The sequence below is a fragment of the Geotrypetes seraphini genome, chromosome 3 (assembly GCF_902459505.1).
Source record: "Geotrypetes seraphini chromosome 3, aGeoSer1.1, whole genome shotgun sequence".
Taxonomy (NCBI): domain Eukaryota; kingdom Metazoa; phylum Chordata; class Amphibia; order Gymnophiona; family Dermophiidae; genus Geotrypetes; species Geotrypetes seraphini.
In genome coordinates this window covers 387,530,071-387,550,972 of record NC_047086.1, presented here as the reverse complement: position 1 = coordinate 387,550,972, position 20,902 = coordinate 387,530,071, and the positions used below count along the sequence as shown (strand labels likewise).

General features: G+C 44.3%; 1 protein-coding gene across 6 annotated transcripts in view; it reads left to right on the top strand.

Moving 5' to 3' along the window:
• Positions 1–8,312: 8,312 nt before the first annotated feature.
• The window catches only part of PLEKHH2 (pleckstrin homology, MyTH4 and FERM domain containing H2), a 217,748-nt gene continuing 205,158 nt past the window's right edge, over positions 8,313–20,902 (top strand). For 2 of the 6 annotated variants that reach the window (XM_033939576.1, XM_033939573.1), the window contains exons 1-2: positions 9,489–9,531; positions 19,630–19,759. In XM_033939576.1, the coding sequence (XP_033795467.1) occupies positions 19,637–19,759 (123 nt within the window). In that variant the 5' untranslated portion in view covers positions 9,489–9,531; positions 19,630–19,636. Of the gene's footprint in view, positions 8,336–9,328; positions 9,402–9,488; positions 9,532–19,629; positions 19,760–20,902 lie in introns of those variants that run through there. The other 4 variants (XM_033939577.1, XM_033939572.1, XM_033939575.1 and 1 more) reach the window with 3 other exon arrangements.

The window sequence follows — 20,902 nt, the reverse complement described above, 5'->3', positions numbered from 1 at the left end:
AAACGGAAATCGAATTTCTTGCATGGAGAGTTGCAGATATGGAAAATGGAAGTGGGGCAGACCATGACATTTTGAAAGCAGGGAGAGTGGTGGGTGTAGGCATCTGTGTGTAACCTGGCCTGGCCCCTTCTTTTCCCTAACAATTGATTCCCCTCCACACTTAACACAAAATTTAAGTCCTCAACAATCCCTCACACCAACACCCAGAAAAATCCATAAACGAAAGAAATACAGATAATGGGGGTGGGGAGGAGTGTCAAAGGCAGAAGGGAGTATAAAGGAGAACAGGCAAGTTTCATAGCACAAAGTTTCATCATTGAGGAAACGGAACACCACAAACACCAACTCACATGAGGGGGTCTTACATAGGGAAAATGGCTGTGCCAAAGCTTTCTATATACTAAGCACGCCTAATTAGCGGCGGACGTCATAGGAACCGTTAGGATTCAAATCTAATTGGATGTGCATTGGATGTGGTTTAGCAATATACAGCTGTAGTGACGTTGTAGTCAATTCCTTCACATCTCTAAGCTCTATGTTCTAAACAAAGTTACCTCTATAGCTCTATGCCTTAAGGCATTGCTTTTTTTTCATCTTCCATACATCAGGGGGTTCAAGTCTTGAGTAAGGTTAGCAAATAGGTTATATTCATTTCTCAGCCAGGACACCTGGTAACTCTTTAGCCTTGCCTTTACATATCAATATTTTGCTTCAGCTTTTATTATGTGCAGCCCATTGTCTAATAGGTAATGCAACCTGTTCTCTCTCATGCTGAACACCCTCCCCCCACCAAAAACATCCCCCCCTAACTGGATCATTCTTCAACACCTGTCCAAGCCCTCTGAAGTTTGATTTAACTCATAGAAAATAAATATGAAATATGTATTAAAGAATTGCAGCACAAATAACGCCTAAACGGAACAGATTATTTACAGTCCTATATGCATTAGTACAGTGCTCAGAATGAAGATTAGCGTGTAAGAAAAACAGAGCTCCACCTCACATGCATTCAAGCACACTTGGGAATATGGGTTTGGGGCTCAGTGAAAGCAGCGCTTTTAGCCATTGAGCTAACACTCTTTTGTCTCAGCCTACTATGACATTATAGCTAAACTCCTTTTCCCTTAGCACTTCACTAAGATATGATATGACAAGGGAACGAGAGGAATTGGAGGTGTGGGTCAGTGAGGAAAGGCACTCTCTACCAATCGTGCGGCCTTTGAGGGTTCAAATCCCAGCCTGTATTTTACTTGTGGCGTATCTGCCTTCCAGGTGCACTTTGATGATGCTTTCCACTTCTTATAGGAGTTGAATATAACATTTCTCCATTTAAACATGGCATACGTTGTTAGTTTTTATCGTGGTAAAGTATACATTTCTGAAATGGTGAAGAAATGGCAGAAAGCGGTATAAGCAAATCCAAACTGCTATAAGCACAAGAAAGCATTTGTAGCTCAACACGCTAATGCTCCTTTTCTGAGCTTTGCCATCTAAAACTCCCCAGTTCAACTCCCACCTTTGCTAATTTTAATAAGGTCCTAGTTTTTTGCTATTAGCTCTTATAACATTTCCCTTTGCAGGCAAACCTATTTTCAACTTACCATGGCTCGGACATCCTAAGCAGTGATGAGAGACACCTTTCCTCTGACAGCAAGATGACATTTGTGGATCGCCTGGTTAATGTGCTCTCATCACTGCTTAGGATGTCCGAGCCATGGTAAGTTGAAAATAGGTTTGCCTGCAAAGGGAAATGTTATAAGAGCTAATAGCAAAAAACTAGGACCTTATTAAAATTAGCAAAGGTGGGAGTCGAACTGGGGAGTTTTAGATGGCAAAGCTCAGAAAAGGAGCATTAGCGTGTTGAGCTACAAATGCTTTCTTGTGCTTATAGCAGTTTGGATTTGCTTATACCGCTTTCTGCCATTTCTTCACCATTTCAGAAATGTATACTTTACCACGATAAAAACTAACAACGTATGCCATGTTTAAATGGAGAAATGTTATATTCAACTCCTATAAGAAGTGGAAAGCATCATCAAAGTGCACCTGGAAGGCAGATACGCCACAAGTAAAATACAGGCTGGGATTTGAACCCTCAAAGGCCGGACAATTGGTAGAGAGTGCCTTTCCTCACTGACCCACAGCTCCAATTCCTCTGGTTCCCTTGTCATATCATATCTTAGTGAAGTGCTAAGGGAAAAGGAGTTTAGCTATAATGTCATAGTAGGCTGCTTTCACTGAGCCCCAAACCCATATTCCCAAGTGTGCTTGAATGCATGTGAGGTGGAGCTCCGTTTTTCTCACACGCTAATCTTCATTCTAAGCACTGTACTAATGCATATAGGACTGTAAATAATCTGTTCCGTTTAGGCGTTATTTGTGCTGCAATTCTTTAATACATATTTCATATTTGTTTTCTACTTGAAAACGTTCCAAATCTTTAGGCATTCCTTTGCTTAAACTTATTTGAGTTCATCCTGATATGATACCTAATGAAGCATGGACAGTTCAGTCAAGCAGCTGTAGCTCTATCGGTTAGGAGCCCAGCCTGTGCTGCTAACATCCAGAAGTTGTGGGTTCAACACCCACCACGTCTTTTAATTGTGGCATATTACTGGAAGATGCAGATTGATGAGGTCACAATGAGGTCAGTTTTGTGCAACTGAACACCTCCATTTTGCAATGAGGGAAGCTGGATTGTTAAGGTGTGTATCTGTTTATTCTCTTTTTAAGTGCTGATAATGTGTGCTGGTTTTTCTTTGCTTTCAAAAGAGAGCCGATTGCAGTGCTGTTTGTTGAGACAAAAAAGGGGGTTGTAAAAGCCATGTGAAAATTATATTATGGTTTGGGATGAAATGTGGTTTGTTATCCATGCAATATAATGTGTTCCATTGTTATGGTGTCATTATATTTATTCGGACAGAGAAAAGATGAAATATACCTATTGAAATTCACTATTGGAATTATTGATGAAAAACACAGCGGACGTCTGCCTCGCGTGTAACAAAGAGCCGCAATTACGATAGTTGAAACGGCATTGAAATCCAAGCTAGACCAGGGTTTCTTACGTCTACATAATTCACGAGATTTAGACGCACGCGTTCGCCCAAGTAGCGCCTATCTAGCGTCCCCACTTGGCACGCCCAACGGAACGCCCACGGAACGCCCACGTCCAGAGCTGCAGACGGGACTATGCTTTCAATAGACGTTAGTTCGTTATGTACTACCTAGGGACGTCTATGTGTCGTTAATTACCCAATTAACATCAATTAAGACCCTTAACTCCGTAATTATTCACTTGCAGCGGACGTCCAAAGCACGCCTAAGTTAAACGCAGTAATAGAGAATTTAGGCCTTAGTGTCCCCTGAAGAAGGCGTCTTCTATACGCCAAAACTGGGATCCTTGTTGAGACCTAATGTTTTTAATAAAGACTTACTTTGGTTGTAAAGACATCCCCCTTGTCTGTCTTTGCTGTTTTGACTTTCCACTGACAATAATATACAACACTTTCACATGGACAGTGCAGAATAAGGCAATCAAATAACAGCAAAAGCACAGGCAAGAAGTCCTAAATTCAAGGGAGGAAAAAGCCACAGCCACAAACCTTCCCACCCCACAATGGTGGTTTAAGGTGGTCAGGCAAAAACCTCATAGGCATGAAAAACCTCCCCCTGGAGTTTCTACAAGCTCTGTGCAATGCAGTGTTTAAGGTGGAAGAAAAGCTTATCTTCACGATTGGTACTAGAGAATGACAAGGGGACCATTTACCGCGGTAAACCGTGGTCACCACAGTAAATCCACAGGAACAGAGACATTTGCAACTGGTTTACTGCAGGAATGGGGACAAGACCTTTCACCGCCCCGCAGGAATGGGGACAAGACCTTTTACCGCCCCGTGGGAGCGGTGAAGACTTGCTCCTGTGGTAAAAAAAATTGCGTCCGTGCCAGACTCGGCATCTTCTCCCCAGCTCTTCTTGCGCCTATTTTACCTTCAGGAGCCAGCCATGCCACGATGAAGACAGAAGGAACCTAAAACCAAAGCCTGAGACCAATGTGATTTGAAGAATAAAATTACCAGATAACAAAAAGAAAAAAATGTATTTTATATTTTGTGATTAGAATATTTCAGATTTGAAATATGTATCCTGCTAGAGCTGGTATTAGACATAACTGGGGACTGCAAAGTCTAGTCTGTGCTTCTTTAGCTTCCAGCTGGCTTAGGGCTCTCTCTGACAAGGGGGCAGTTGCCCTAGTTGCACTTTTTTAACATTATTCATGCCATGTGTGACTAAAGTATTCTGTTAGTATTCTGATTATTCTATGTAGCATTCTGTAGTAATTTGGTTTGTTCAGTTTTCACAATAGTGAAGGGGATATTTGTGAAAGGGAGGGGAGATGGGTTTTGTTGAACCTTGCTCTGTTTTATTTGTGCTTATAAAATGACAATTGTCAGAGGAGAAGCTTCCGCCCACACACATGCGACTGCAGGGCGGCACAGGCAGGCTTCGCCAGCATCAGTTTCTTTTCTAAAGTGCCGCAAAGATAAGGGGGAGGAAGGAAGCTAGATTTGGCTGGAGTAAGGGAAGGAGCTGCGTGTGCGATAGGTGACCGTGCGCCTTCCCTCCCTTAAGTTTCTTTACGCCGCGAAGGTAAGGAGGAGAGGGAGATTCTCGGGCCGCTAAAGGGTGGTGAGAGGGAAGGGTGGGTACTGCGGTGAAGGGGACAGATTTTTCCCCGTGTCATTCTCGAATTGGTACACCAACGGTGGCCAGCGTTTCACAATTCTGCTGCCTCGGCATATAACCAGCCCAATCAAAACTACAAGATAAAAAACTAGAATTAATTAGTTGATAAAACTTCAAACCAAAAATTTAAACAAACAAAAGACAAACATTTAGCATGGGACTCGCGAGCGCGTCTCTGTACACAGTAAGATGGCCTCCATATGCCAAAGACGGGAATTTGTACACTTCTTGCATCGTATGTATCAAAACCGGAAGTGACAGCATGTTGTTGCCATGATATGGCAACGATGCTAGAGTACATCATAGGCTCATTAAGATGAAAATAAAATGTGCAGGGGATCTCTTTGAAATGAAAAATCTGAATGCTTAGTTTGAATTTTTCAAAATGGAAAAACTGCTTAGGAGGTTTTTGCCTGACCACCTTAAAACCACCATTGTGGGGTTAGAGGGTTTGTATCTGAGGCTTTTTCCTCCCTGATTTTAGGGCTTCTTGCCTGTGCTTTTGCTGTTAATTTCATTGCCTTATTCTGCACTGTCCCTGTGAAAGTGTTGTATATTATTAGTAGTGTATTTTCACTAATTCTGTGTTTAGGCTATTGACCTTCCATCCTCCTTTACTGGAGCACTAGGAAATTCCAGCACGAGAAAGAAGGGACCTGTTCCATTGGAATCATGAGAACACAAAACACGGATCGTGACTTCATCAAGCGTGACAGATAGCGTAGTTGGTTTTAAGAAAGGTTTGGACAAGTTCCTGGAGGAAAAGTCCATAGTCTGTTATTGAGAAGCTTGCTATGGATTGGTAGCATGGAATGTTGCTACTCCTTAGGTTTTGGCCAGGTACTAGGGACCTGGATTGGTCACCATGAGAACGGGCTACTGGGCTTGATGGACCACTGGTCTGACCCATGAAGGCTATTCTTATGTGTGCTACGTATAGGACAATCAAGCCATTGTAACACCACTGATGAGTTTGGCTCTGAGGCACTGTGGAATGAGGCATTATGGCATCACAATCTCAGCTCTGGAATGTTGCTTTCATTGGGGTTCCGGAATCTTGCTATTCTTTGAGATGTTGGAATGTTGCTACTCCTTGGGTTTTGGCCAGGTACTAGGGATCTTGACTGGCCACCGTGAGAACGGGCTACTGGGTTTGATGGACCATTGGTCTGATCCAGTAAGGCTATTCTTATGTACTTTATGTGAGAGTTATCATCTGACCCAGGTGGGATTTTAAGAAAGGTTGTGGGATGTTTCAAGGTAAAATAGTTTCCCATCTGTGCAGATTGTGGGACCCATTACAACACTTCATTTGCAAACATGGAGTAAACCCAAAACAGAACTTTACTTTTCATGCAACATGTCTTCAACATTTATCAAAATATAGCAGAAGTAATAGCATTCAGCCTAAAGAAGTGCCTTTCAGCCTTTATATAGAGAAGCCATAATAGCTAGTGATCCTGGTCACCAAATTCCTGGACAAGTCTGCAGGTGTCCCCCCCCCCCCCCCAATGAATATCATGGTGACGCCAGATGTAAGAGTTGCAGTCTTGTTTCAGAATGAGAGTGAATGGGTCAATGAATATTAACAGAGTAGCAGAACAACGACTCTAGCAAAAAAGCATGAGCATAGATTCAAATAACATTGACTTTTATTATAAGTAAGTAATTGTACCATTATTTGTCTGGTAGTGACTTTAAAAAGGTCCTCCAGCCAGTTGTACTCTCAGGTACAGACTATTGCAATATATTGCTTCTGGGTGCTCTGTCCACTGTATTAACAGCATTGCATGTAGCACAGAATTCTGTTATCCGCACGTTATTTAGGTTATCAAGACGCAATCATGTCTCAGAGTTTTACATCAAGTTGTACTGGCTTAAAGTAGAATACAGCTGTGCTTCCCTCTAGTCTGCTGAATAGCCAAGCAGATCTAAGAAGTGCTAATTATAACAGTAACGACTGTTGGAAATTGCTTAGAAGAAGCCCCTTCAGCAAAACGTCCCCATAGCTCGCCAGCTCAGCCAAAGCCACTGTTCTTTTGACCTCCCTGACTCTATAAAAATACTAGAACCCGCAGAAAGCACACATTCTTCACACGAATCCCTTAAGAACAGTCAAACAGGGTGGGGACTGTACTGGTCTAGAGTCTAAAAGAAAAAATTAGCAGGTAAGAACTAGTGCTGCCCAATTTGCTGATTCGTTAAAAAAAAAAATTGGGCTTGCCGATTCATTCAGATCTAAAGCAGGAGCAGCAGCGCTACCTCTTGCTGGCCATCCACTGCTGCTGCTACTCATGCTTTAAGGGACAAGAGGGGAGGGTCAGTCGTGAAGTGCTGCATAGGCGCTTTCTAGCATCCTCCGGCTTCCCCCTGGCCTCACCTTTAACTAATTAGGGCAGCCTGCAGAGGATCGCCGGTGCTGTAGTTATCCTAGAAGGCTGCCGTTGTCCTCTGCAGCACATTCCTTCTGCTGCAATCCTGCCCCTGACAGAGGAGGCGCAGGACCGAGGCAGAGGCGACAGCAGCCTGCTAGGATCACTACAGCACTGGCGATCCTCTGCAGGCTGCTCTAATTAGATGAAGGTGAGACCAGGAGGCCAGGGGGAAAGCCAGAGGATGCTACAAAGAAGGGGGGGAGTGTCCTGGTGTAGAAGTACACAGAGGGAGGGAGGGAGGGAAGGAAGGAGGAGGTCCAAAAAGACATGCATATGCCAGACGGGAGAGGGAAGGGGGAAGAAATAATGGGTCTAAAAACAGGAGAGGGAGAGAAATGGACAATGGGATTTAGGGAGGAAAGAAACAGAAAAGAAGAGAAGTTGGACACAAGGGATGATATAGAGGGGGGATAGAGATATTGGATAAGAGGGTAGTTGGGAAGAGAAAGGGAGAGCTGGTGGACCCTGAGGTGGTGGGGAAGGAGGGAGAGATGCTGGATGAAAGGGTAGTTGAGAAAAGGAGAGATGGTGGGATCCAACGCTGCAGCTGCAGGGATGGAAACAAAAAAAAGGAAAGATGCCAGACCTCTGGGGGAGGGAAGGGGAGGACAGAGATGGAAGATGGATGGGTAGCACGGAGAAAGAAGAAACAACAAATGGTCAGGAGACCCTGGCAAGCGAGAAGACGTTTGTCGCAGAGCCTGGGACCAACATGATTTGAATAATGAGCAGACAACAAAAGGTAGAGAAAATAATTTTATTTTTTGTTTTGTGATTACAATATGTCAGATTTAAAATATGTATCCTGCCAGAGCTGGTATTAGACCGGTGAACGTGAGCTAGGATTTAACAGAGAGGAAAAATCGATTCAATAGGCTGAATTGAATTTTTTTTTTCCTGAATAGGGCAGCACTAGTAAGAACCTAATCTCTCCTTCTTTAGCATCTCTTCAGACTGGTACAGTCCCCACCCTGTCTATCTGTTGTTCTTACAGGATTTGAGTGAAGAGTGTTTTTTTCTGCAGGTTCTAGCATTTTTATAGGGTTGGGAAGATCAAAAGAACAGCAGTTTCAACAGGTTGAAAAGATAATGGCAAAAGCTAGAAGGATGCTTGGGTGTATATAAGGAGAGGAATGGCCAGTAGGAAAAAGAAGGTATCAATTCCCCCTGTATAAGACTCTGGTGAGACCTCATTTTAGAATATTGTGTTCAATTCTGGAGATCAGTGCTTCAAAAAGATATAAACAGGATGGAGTCGGATCAGAGCAAGCCTTAGAAACTGGAGTTCAAGTTAGTTGAGTGAGACTGCTGAGGGTTGGCTAAGCTTGAACAAGGCGAAAGCCAAGGTGTCGTTTTTAAGAATGTAGGTTGCCGATTATTAAAGTAGCCATGGGGGGGGGGAGGGGCTACTTTAACAACTGTCTCCCAAACTTTGGGCTAGCACGGCCTCCTCCCCTAAAACTCTCACTTTGCTGTTTCTGGCTCTGTTCAGCAAAAGCCAGGAGTCAGTTCTCACACATGCTTAGCATGCATCAGAAATCCCAGCATGCCCCCAGAGCAGGGTTGAGCAGAGCTCACGGTTGCTTGGCTAGTGAGGGACAGAACGCACCCCCCCCCCCCCAGTTGCTGGGCTAGCTAAGCCTGTCCGTTGTTAAAAATTTGCCAGCACACCAGATGTTCATTTGCACATACTCAACAAAAAGAAAACGCTTTATGAGCTATAGTGCAAAGTAGTTTTCACAATCGGCAATAACAGTCAAAGAAAACTAGAGGGCAGAGACCAGTCATGCATTTATGGCTTCGAACCCCTGTGGGAATCTCTAGAACGCCTGTGCAAAGTCCCTGCAGACGTGCGTGCAAACGCGGGAACCCCTGAAACGCTTTGCACGCTCTTGAGACACGCACGACCCACGCGAACGTACGGGGACGGGGACGGGGACGGGGACTCTCCCCCCCCCGGACTTCCGACCACGCCTTTTCCGCGCCCTTCACGGAGCTCCCAGAGGCGAGCCCAACGTCTCGAGACAGCCTTTTAGCACGCCCAACAACTAGGCCCCGCCCACTTCTGGTCCCTACCTTCAACTTTGGCTTTGAGGCCGGCGGTCGCGCGTCAGAGAGAGGCGGGGCTAGGCGGAGAGAGGGGTGGGGGGAAAGCTCCGGGGCCGGTGGCGCGCGGCTCGTGCGAATCTCTGCCGGGGACCCCCGAAGACAAGTTGGAAGGTAGGACTGGAAAGGGGGGGAGGGGAATAGAAGAGAGGGAGAGATTCTGTACTAGGGGAGGAGGGAGGAGGGTACCGGCTCCTTGAATGCCTGTGAAGGGCAGCAAAGATGGGTCTCGCACGCCTAATGCGTAAGAGTTGCATGCACTGTTCTTTTTTTTTTAACCCCCATCCATAGAAAATACTTCTACAGATTCGTGATATGTCCTGCTGCACCCAGTAGGGGACTTAAAAAGCTGCCTGGGCTAGTTTAACTTTTAGCCCGACTAATGGTTATTTTTATTTCTTTAGAAAAGAAATATCCTGCCTATCAGCCGTTCTAAGGTTAAGATGACCCAGTGTCCTGACAGCAATAGAAACATCAGCCTGTAGAGACAGGGGGCAGTTGTCAAATAAAATGGCTTTTGGAAATTGCCTGTAGTAGGGGTGATTGTATAATCAGCTGTTCATGTGAGAAGCCAAAAAAAGGTGTCTCTTTTATAAAGTCTGCATCCTTGCTTAGGTGTCTAGAAAACTGGCTCCTAGAATAAACTCCAATAATGGGCAAGTGTTCACTCACAAATATACACCTCGGGAAAAAAAGTACTATATGTGTGTCTACATGACTGTTTCTCCACCTTTTTCAAGCCAAGTACCCCTAAGTCGAACAACTGAGTATTTCAGAGCTTCTAGCAGCAGAGATTTTGAAATGGACATTTTATTGTTAAACCTTTAATTAGACAATATATGTAACAAATACAGGTCACTGCCCATTGCATAAAGACCAAGACACAGTTGATATTATCTGTTACAAAAGGGTCAATTGAAAAGTTTCCAGCCTGACCAAGAAAAAGCAAGATTAACACCACGATTCTATAGCTCTCTGACACTTAAGAACAGTGGTCTCAAACTCAAACCCTTTGGAGGGCCATGTTTTGGATTTATAAATTCTTGGAGGGCCTCGGAAAAAAATAGTTAATGTCTTATTAAGGAAATGAAAATTTTGCATAAGGTAAAACTCTTTGTAGTTTATAAATCTCTCCTTTTGGATGTCTTAATAATAATGTAATAATGTAATTTATAGCTGTTTTATTTTACTTTTGTGATTATGATAAACATACCGAGGGCCTCAAAATAGTACTTGGCGGGCCGCAGGTTTGAGACCACTGCTTAAGAACATAAGAATTGCCACATTGGTTCAGACCAAAGGTCCATCAAGACCAGTATTCTGTTTCCAATAGTGGCCAACCCAGGTCCCAAGTACACCTAGTTAGATTCCAAGTAGTAAAAAAGATTTTATGCTGCTTATCCTAGGCATAAGCAGTGGATTTCCCCAAGCCATCTCAATAATGGTCTAAGGACTTCTCTTTTAGGAAATTATCCAAGCCTTTTTAAAACCCTGCTAAGCTAACTGATTTCACCACATTCTTGTGTGAAGAAATATTTTCTCCAGTTTGTTTTAAATCTACTACTTAGTAGCTTCATTGCATGCCCCCCCCACCCCCCCAGTCCTAGCATTTTTGGAAAGAGTGAACAAGTGATTCACGTCTACCCTTTCCACTCTACTCAGTATTTTATAGTCCAGTGTAGTCTAATCTTCGATTCCTTTCCTGATAATTTCTAACATTCTATTTGCTTTCTTAGCCGCTGCCGCACATTGAGCTGAGGGTTTCAATGTATCCTGAACAATGGCACCTACAGTCATGTGAAAAAAATTAGGACACCCCATGAAATATTCAGTTCTTTCTTAAGAAATGTTCACATATCGATGTCCAATCTTTTTTTTTATTTATCTCTGGAAAAGAAAGTGATGTAATTGCAGGTAAACAACAAAAATTTTCCTTGATTTACTCATGAAACAAAAGATATCCACAAAAATGTGTATTCTAATTGAGGAATAAATTAGGACACCCTACACCCTAATAGCTTGTGTTACCCCCTCTTTGGCTGAAATAACTATACTGAGACGCTTCTTGGTGCCATCTACCAGTCTGATCGGTCTGAGGAAAGTTTGGTCCACTCCTCAATGCAGAATTCTTTCAGCTGAGAGAGAGAGGGCAGACAGTGGATGGAAGGGGCAGCGAAAGAGGGCAGACAGTGGATGGAGGGACCGGAAAAGACTGGATGAAAGGGGCAGCGAAAGAGGGCAGAGTGGATGGAAGGGACAAAGAAAGAGGGCAGAGACTGGATGAAAGATAGAGTGACCCGACTGTGGAGATCAGCATGCTGAAACCGAGATTCAGAATGCTTATTTCATCCAAAAAGCCCAGAGCTCCCATTAAAACTGTAAAAGCAAATACGTGTGCCTATATTCTACCACGCTTTAAGATGGTCCACGCTTTCAGTTTAAGTGGCTGAGGTTGCATTCCTTGTATGTGCCGAAGATAGTTCATTCTCATTGCTATGTGCTATTTATTTTTAACTTTAATTGGGTTATGGTGTATAGTAAAGTGCTTTGGTTCAGTCGGGCCTTATTTAATAATAATAACAGTTTATATACCGCAATACTGTGAAGTTCTATGCAGTTTACAAAAGATTAAGCAAAGGTACAAATTGATTGACTTTAAGAGGGGTGGAAGAAAGAGAATTAATAGGACAGGAAATCCATTGTTGAGGAGAAAAGTGATCAATAGGACAAGTTAATCGCTATTGAGGGGAGAGAGATGAGTGGATCAGTTGTCTAGATGCTTTAGGAACAGGTGTGTTTTTAGACGTTTCCTAAATTCCTCATAAGTAGTAGGCGAAAGCAATTGTTCTAGGTCTTTACCCATGATGCTGCTTGGTGTGAGAGAAGGATGTTCATGGTGTTTTTTCAGTTATTTATTTTATAAAGAGCCCTTTACAAAACTGGAGAACTTGTCCATAGTGACCAATCAGATATCGTGCTTCATTTTCCCAGAGAAATGAAACTGAGATTGACCACTATTGGCAATTTTTAGGCAGGGTGAATTTGACTTAAATCACTAGTCAGAAAGCCTTGATTTAAATCATTTTTGTTTATATACCGTAATCTTAATATTTACAACTAGATGAAGGTTTCACTTTTTGAAAATGTAATTTTTCAGATTAGTTTTATCCCAAAAATTACTGATTTGGTTATACTATCGCAAACTGTGGGCTGCAGCAGGTTCCAGGTGTGCCCTGAGTCCCCAGGCAAGAAGGACAGGTGCCGGCTGATGGCTTACAGGATGTGCCTCTCGCCGCGAGAGGCGAGTCCTGTAGGCAGCCGGCGCTGACGACTCCTCCTCGCTGGCACCTCCCTTCCTCCAGGATCCCCCACCGGCGAAGTGACAGGTTCAGGGTCACAGCCGTAGGTTCTCTGCGCATGCGCCGATGTCGACATGATGACATCACGCATGTGCATGACATCACATCAACATCCACGCCCTTCTGGATGCCTTTTGGCCGGGCCACCAGGTTTAATATACTGCCATTCCGAAAACTTTTCGGGACACAGCATTACAAGGAGCGCATTAGTATTAAAATGAGCACTCTGCGTAACTCACAGCAAGGAACACCCAACTTTTAGCGTGTAAACATTTGCTTGAATTTTAAAGTCTGGCCATGTGTGTGTTTTGTGTATGTGTGTTTCCTGCATCTAATATTCTCACTTCATCGTCCTTGTTCAATCCACCATCCTCTCTAGACTGGATTATTGCAACTCCATCTATTTAAGCCTAACTAAAAAAAAACCTCCATAGACTTCAGCTAATTCAGAACGCCGCGGCCAAGCTTATTTTCGCAAAAGGCAAGTTCGACCACGTCTCCCCACTCCTGTCCAAACTTCACTGGCTCCCAGTTCACTCCAGAGTCCTCTTTAAATGTGCCTGTTTAGCCTTCAAGATCCTACATGGCATCCTCCCTCCCGTTATCCCACTCTTCTGGAACTCCTCTAATCCTAATTCCACTAGATCCTCCCAAAAACTGAAACTATCATTCCCCTCTACAAAAGGTATATCCCGCGTAGGAAAACTAGGAACATCCCTCCCCTATAGAACCACAGAACTCTGGAACAACCTCACATCCCCGCTCAGAGTTTCAAGTTCCCTCCAATCCTTCCGCAAACACCTGAAAACTTGGCTCTTTTCAAAAATCTAACACTTCCCGCTTTTTGGTTCCCTGTCCCTCTTTATCTTCCTAGCTCCTTTCCTATAACCCTTCATTGTAGCTCCTTTTCAACCTAACCCTGTAAACTGTGCCGAGCTCTACGCTTGTGGAGATGGCGCGGTATACAAACCTAAGGTTTAGTTTAGTTTAGTGTCTAAAATCACCATGGAACACACACACAAAAAAAAAAAACAACAACTCCCAATCTGTAGCAGAGAGGCTTCAGCTGCAGGTTTGCCCTTGCTGCTGATTATTCAGAGCACTGGCGATCAAAGCTCGACACTTTACTGGGCCTGCGCACAAGAGCTCTGTGTACCACCAATATGTTTTATGCGCAGCATTTGATACGAGTATATTCCGCATGCATCTACCTTTGCAAGAATTACCGTATTTTCACGCATATAACGCGCGCGTTATACACGATTTTACAAACCGAGTATAACCATGCACGTTATATTCGTGAGCGTGTTGTACAAATTTTTTTTTTACATAGTTCCCCCCCCCCCCCCCCGACGTCAGATTCACCCCGCAGGACAGCTCGCACCCCCACCCCGAAGGACCACTCGCACCCACCCCCCCACCCCGAAGGACCACTCGCACCCCTATAGCCTCCCCCTCCCCATCATGGAGAAGCTGCCTACAGTTGTCCTGCTGCTTCCTTTGCCGGCGGTCCCGCCCCTTCTCTGAGCCCTGCGTCTGCGCTGCTTCCTCTTCCGGCGGTCCCGCCCTTTCTCTGACGTCAGAGAAAGGACGAGACCACCGGAAGAGGAAGCAGCGCAGACGCAGGGCTCAGAGAAGGGGCGGGACCGCCGGCAGAGGAAGCAGCAGGACAACGGTAGGCAGTTTCTCCATGATGGGGGGGGAGGAGGCTGTGGGGGTGCGAGCGGTCCTTCGGGGTGGGGGGTGGGGGTGCGGGTGCGAGTGCGAGCGGTCCTTCGGGGTGGGGGTGCAAGCGGTCCTGCGGGGGGGGGTGAATCGGACATCGGGGGGGGGGCATCAGGCTTTCAGGGTGGGGACAGGACTTCAAGGGAGGACAGGACTTCAAGGGGGAGAGGAGAGTCGGGGCGGGCGAAAGGAGAGTCGGGGCGGCCAGAGGAGAGTTGGGGCGGGCGAAAGGAGAGTCGGGCGGCGACGGGAGAGTCGGGGCGGCATGCGCGGTATACGGGTGTGCGCGCTATATAAAAATTTCTTTACATAAATTAGAGTTTCCCGCGCGCTATACCCGTGTGCGCGTTTTACACGGGTGCGCGGTATATGAGTGAAAATACGGTACTGCCATTTCAAACTATAACTGGAGAGAGGGGCCAAATGAAAAGCTATGGAACTACTGGAAGGTGACGTGCATTAAACTCTTTATTGAATTCAGGTGATTATTGAACTAATTCAGGTGATTATTGAACTAAGAATTTTTATAGCTCTGTTAATTCAACCAGTAACCTAAGAACTATATAGCTTTCCACTTCTTCCATTATGTAAGATTGTATTGACGACTTTGAATTGTAACCTCTTCGCTGATTGTCCAGCACTTCTTGTTGTAAATCGCCTCGAACTACCATGGCTTTGGCGGTATATAAGAATAAAATTATTATTATTATTTATTTCAAGTCCAGTATTTTTTGAAGACCAGTGAATTGTTGGGTTTGACGCAAATAAAGCTGCTGATCACGTATGATAAAGCCATGAATTGGAATGGCTGTTCTGGCTATTGACATGTCCATGAATTTCAAGAGGCCAAACTCATCTGATCGATGTTTTGATCCTGTTGTAGAGGAAAGGGAAACATTCTGGACATAAACTGAACAAATCTCGTGGAAAAATATCTTCAGTGGGTTTTATTATGAGTGGTGAAGAGTCAAGAGGAGATTATTATTAGATATTGTTCTTTCTCTAAAGAAGATTCTGAAAGGATGAAGTCAGGATATGGTAATCTTAAACATGATGAAGAAGGACTTATGGGATGTCTCCTTACAGTTTGGAATCGGAGGTAGAGACATTATCAGATCTTGAGAAAAATAATTGCCTTTCTCCCGTGGCTTGAGATTCTGAAACCCGAATGAAGGAAAATACAGAATTTGCAGTAACCCTTTGACAAAATTGTTAAATGTCCTGGGAAGAAATGAGTATCTACCCTAGTAGAGGCAGCAAAACATGGAGTAAGCGCCTGAGATCAGAACCAAAGTGACATTAATGGAGGTCACATTAAAGATCGTTATGGAGGAGGCGGTCAATTTGGTGGTCTATATTACAATTGGAGAACAAGATGACACAGGACAGTTTGAGTTGCAATGAAATCTGTACCGCAAGGGAGCCCTTCATAATCTGCGCAGAGGCAAAGCAGCATTTTTAACTACGGCACAAAGAGGCGTTGCTATAGCCATGTATAGGTTAGAGGAGTAGGCCACACGCATGCGTTTGATTTTCAAAGAATATGTGTGTTTTTGCTCCTCCCTGTTCTGACTGAATAAATTGCAGGTGCAGAGTATGTAAATACTTTTAACACTTGCTGATTTTCAAAGAGAAGCAATGCAGGTAGTTCTGTTTTGAAATTCTGCATAAAGTATGTGCCTTAAAAATAACCGTATAGTTTCCAGAAAAGTAGGACGGCCCCAGAGCCTTCATGAACACAGTCACGCAGCTGGCTAGAGATAAAGCAAAGCAATTTATTAATAGGCAGGGTGTGGGGGTGTGTGGAGGGAATAAAACACAAAATCCAGTCCTTGGAACTAAGAATTCTCTTCCATGGCCTGTTCTGCAGGAGCAGCACAAACCGCTTGATTCTGGTCAGGGGACCCCACTCTAGGTTAAAATGCTGTCGTCCAAAGTACAGCAGAACCAGGCTCAGCTGGGTCCTGGTTTCCAAAGTTAATGTTTCTACTGGATTCCAAAATACATGACCTACCTGAGTGACGCTTCTGCTGCTTACGTAAATGTCGTGAAGGCATATGCTGGTGGACATAAGAATAGCCTTACTGAGTCAGACCAATGGCCATCAAGCCCAGTAGCCTGTTCTCACGGTGGCCAAGCCAGGTCCCCAGTACCTGGCCAAAACCCAAGGAGTAGCAACATTCCAGCATCTCAAAGAATAGCAAGATTCTGGAACCCCAATGAGACCAACATTCCAGAGCTGAGATTGTGATGTCATAATGCTTCATTCCACAGTGCTTCAGAGCCAACCTCATCAGTGATGTTATAATGACTTGATTGTCCTATACTTCGCACACATAAGAGCACAAGAACAGCCATACTGAGTCGGACCAAAGTTCTTACTGTGGCCAATCCAGGTCCCTAGTACCTGGCCAAAACCCAAGGAGTAGCAAAATTCCATGCTACTGATCCTTGCCTGAGCCGTGCTGAGGGATTTTATCCTGCCTCTGCTCTTCCCTCTCTGCTCTGTAGTGTGTTCTTTAATGTGGCTCCATGGATGTAAGGGAGAACCATTAGGGGAGCAGTGAATTCCTATAGTCTCCCTCACACTAGACCAGTGCTCGCAAACTTTGCAAAGCCGCAGTACAATACATGTGGTGGCTGCAGCTCAGGGCATCTGGAAATGCGCAGACGTTGATGAGGTGACGTCACGTGCATGTGTGATGTTATCACATCGACATCTGCCTCCTTCCCCAGTGGACCGTAGCTCCTTCTTTAGAATTTTCTTCTGCAATCGAGTTGAGAAGTTGTGTTTCTGATCTGCACTGCTCAGTTTTTATTTTTTGGTACTTTTTATCCAGATTGAGAGGCTTTGGTGTCGTAAGGTCGCTGAATTTGGGGCAGCTCTGCCTGGGAGAGGATGCAGAATCCACATGGGCGGTCTGGTCTGCACCTTGCAGGGCAACTCGCAGGTATACCTGCTGAGCCAGCCTGCTTTGTGCAACTTGGAAGATTGGAGTCCATTCTCCTGGGAACTAGCTCGCCTTCTGATTTATCAGAGGCTTAAGTGTAGTCTGTACAGCCCCAGTTTTAGTCCTGTGGAACTTATTAGTTGCTGGCTGGGCTTTTTTTACCTCCCCTTTTCATGGCTTGTGGAGTTTTCTGAGGCAGAAAGTCTGCTCCTTCCAGTCAAGCTGTAGGCAAAGCTGACACAGGCAGGCACCAGCACAACACAGCGAGTACATGCTGTTCTAGCCTATGGGCAAAATTGTAGGGGTCTGAAACTTTTATTTTTAAAAGTTCCTGGAGCCAGAGCTAGGTTCCCCCTTCCTTAAAACCCCTTTTCCTGAATTTTTTGAACTTCAGGGAAGCTCCCTCGGGCTGTTTTTGGTGCAGTTTTGCTGGCAGCGGCCATCTTGGATTTTTCTTTATCTGATTTCATAAAAGCCTCTATCTGCCTCAAAATCCCTTAGTTTTGCTCAAAGTCAACTGGGATAGACTCCTCAGGCCATTCTGAACCCATATCATGCCAGCTTTATGCTGAATGGTTGACCAAGGGGCATCCATGTTCCATGTGCCTTGGACACATGAAAGAAGCAAAAGTCTCGGGCTTAGCCTTCCCAGAATCCGGTAGGGCTGGGGAGCCACAGGGGGTCTGTTTGGCAGGAAAGAAATCCCTCCCATAGATCCTAAAGAGTGAAGGTGCCAAACACATGTACATTGATACTGCAGATCCCCAAGAGAACCCAGTTTGAGTCCCTGCAGGGCTCTATGGGGCCACCTGTACAGGGGTTTACCCCAGATTATGTTAATCTGCTCTGCTGGTGGTGGACTAGGGAGATCCTCCTCCCCAGGTTGTCTCCTTGCTGCTAAGGGACCCACCACACATCCAGAGTGACCAGATGAAAAAAGACTGTGAGAATTTGAGGTCGGATTCCATGCCTTTAATGTCCTAAGGTGAAACTTCTCTCCTGGAGGATTCCAGTTCCCTTTATGGCAGTAGGCAGGAGGTGGTAGTTTCCCTTGACCAGGGAGAAGACCCATCAGTGAGGCATTAGTTTAGATCTGCACTCAGGAATTTAAAACTGGAATCTCCTCAGCTGTCATAAGAACATAAAAATTGCCGCTGCTGGGTCAGACCAGTGGACCATCGTGCCCAGCAGTCCACTTCCGTGGCGGACCTTAGGTCAAAGACCAGTGCCCTAACTGAGTCTAGCCTTACCTGCGTATGTTCTGGTTTACCAGGAACTTGTCTAGCTATATTTCATTACATATTAAGAAATAAACACTAAATATAGCACATAATATAATCTTAAACCTTATTCGACTAGAGGTGTGGCATCATCGTGGACAGACACCCGGGCAGTTCTACCCGAAGAGTTCTGTAGTGCAGCTATTTGGTCTACTCTCCATACCTTTATGAGATTTTACACAGTAGATGTGGCAACTTGGGGGGACACTGCTTTTGGGTCCTCCGTTTTGTGGGCATGCTCATCTGTTCCACCTAGAAGTCTGACATTGCTTTGGTGCGTCATCTATTGTACAGACTCCTATGTTTATGTAACAGAATGGAAGATTAGGTTCTTAACTGGATAATCTTCTTTCTGTTAATACACATAGGATTCTGTATGGCCCGCCCTGCAAGTTTTTCTTCTACATGCCTGTTTCTGCCTTGGACACGTCCATAATCTGGAAATGGAGATCTTCTGTCAGTTGGATGAATGTGTAATTATTCATGGTAAATAAAGTGAAGAATTGTTAAACTTCATATATGTTCACGTTAATTGCATATGGCAAGATGACTCATTTCATACACCTACATTGCAAGTTTATCTTAACTTTTGTTCTTTTTATGAGTTACAGAGCAGAACAGAAATGTACTGTATTACCAGGGAAGCTCCCCGTATCCTTCCTTCTCGTTCTTCTATTGTAGTGGTGATCGACTGCTTTGGTACAAACTGAAGAGGAAGCTACAGTTCACTGAGGAAGGAGGTGGAGTTGAAAAGATGTGATTGACATTCTTCTGCAACAACTCACAACCACAAGATATTCACCTATCATACAGACTCCTATATGTATTAATAAAAATAAGATTATCCAGTAAGACCTAATCTTCCATTGGTCTGGACCCAGCATGGCTAATTCTTTTGTTCTAATGACTAAAGCAAAAAATATCTCTGCTTACTGGGATCCAGAAGGAATTTTTCATTTTCAAACAACAGCTGGATAGACTGCATGTTTATGTAACCCTGTGTCAAGAACACCTGTTTCTCTTCCAGAATAAACATGGCAGAGATTTCAAATGGAGACGGAGCGGTGGACTGGAAGGAAAGATGCATGACTCTGGAATCCCAGCTGTTGAAATTTCGAGTCCAAGCCAGCAAGATCAGAGAGCTGTTAGCAGAGAAGGTAAATAGTATTGCCAGAGTTATCATCAAATCTTGCATTTGTCATTGGATTGCAGGGAAAGGTTTGTCTTTGATTAATTGAAAAGGGAAGAAATCACGGCAATAGCCTTTTTCTTAATCATGTAGGAATAGTCTAAATTCAGAGAGTAGACATCCCCCCCCCCTTTTTTTTTTTTTTTTTTCCAGAAGTGGCAAAGGAAGCTGAATCATATGAAGCATCTGAGTCCTGAATTACTCTGTATTTTTGGCAAAGGAAAACATAAATAAATGAATCCACAACATATCCTTCTTTTCCTCAGTTCTGCTCAGAGTTCTAGCCCTTGCAGCTCTCCTCATAGCCCCGGCACTCCCCCCTCCTACCCCACCCTTAAAGTTTAGTCTTTTCTTACTGCCCTCCTCTTCCCTGCCTGGTGCTCTGAGTGGGCTTCATTTTCTTCCCTCTGCCAGGAGCATAGAGGATTGTTACTGTATCTACTATGGCCCGTTCTCCTTCTATTTGTATAGCAGGGCTCCCCAAATGGAGTTGCATAATCCATATTTATGGTTGTGACCTTTTTTAGCTCCAGCAAACTAAACAGAGCAAATGTTTTTCGCAGCACGTTAAATTATAAAATTGCAAAACCAACAAAAAATTAAGTTTGAGAGTTATTTATTTAAAGTTTCTTAAGCTATGTATGGGTAATTGTAACAATGGTGAAACTAAAGTAGATAGAATAGAATTGCTAATCAATGAGATGGAGGTGCTCGTTTCTAAGTGCAAATTAACTCAAAACGCAGTTCGATAGTCAACAATCGAACATGCATTTCATCATCCACTATCTGCAGTTGTTTTCTTTTTATCGATTTAATTTCTGTCAGCTGAAAATCCAAGTTCGAAAAGATAAGAAGATCCAAATGGTAGCAAAGCCTTGATTGCTGTGTTGCTCGCCTATCGGGTCGCAGGGACTTGAGCGTAGGCTGTTAGGTGCCTGCAGGGGGCTCAGCAAGGTTCTTCAGGGTGCCAGCTGCGTTTCAACTCCCCCCTTTCATGTATGCTAGTCCGCAGAGGTCAAGTATCAATCAGACTTTGGTTCAACTGGCAGCCAGAAAATTTGAACATTGGAGGATAGTGGTTTCTTCTCCATATCCAGCTATGTTACAGAGA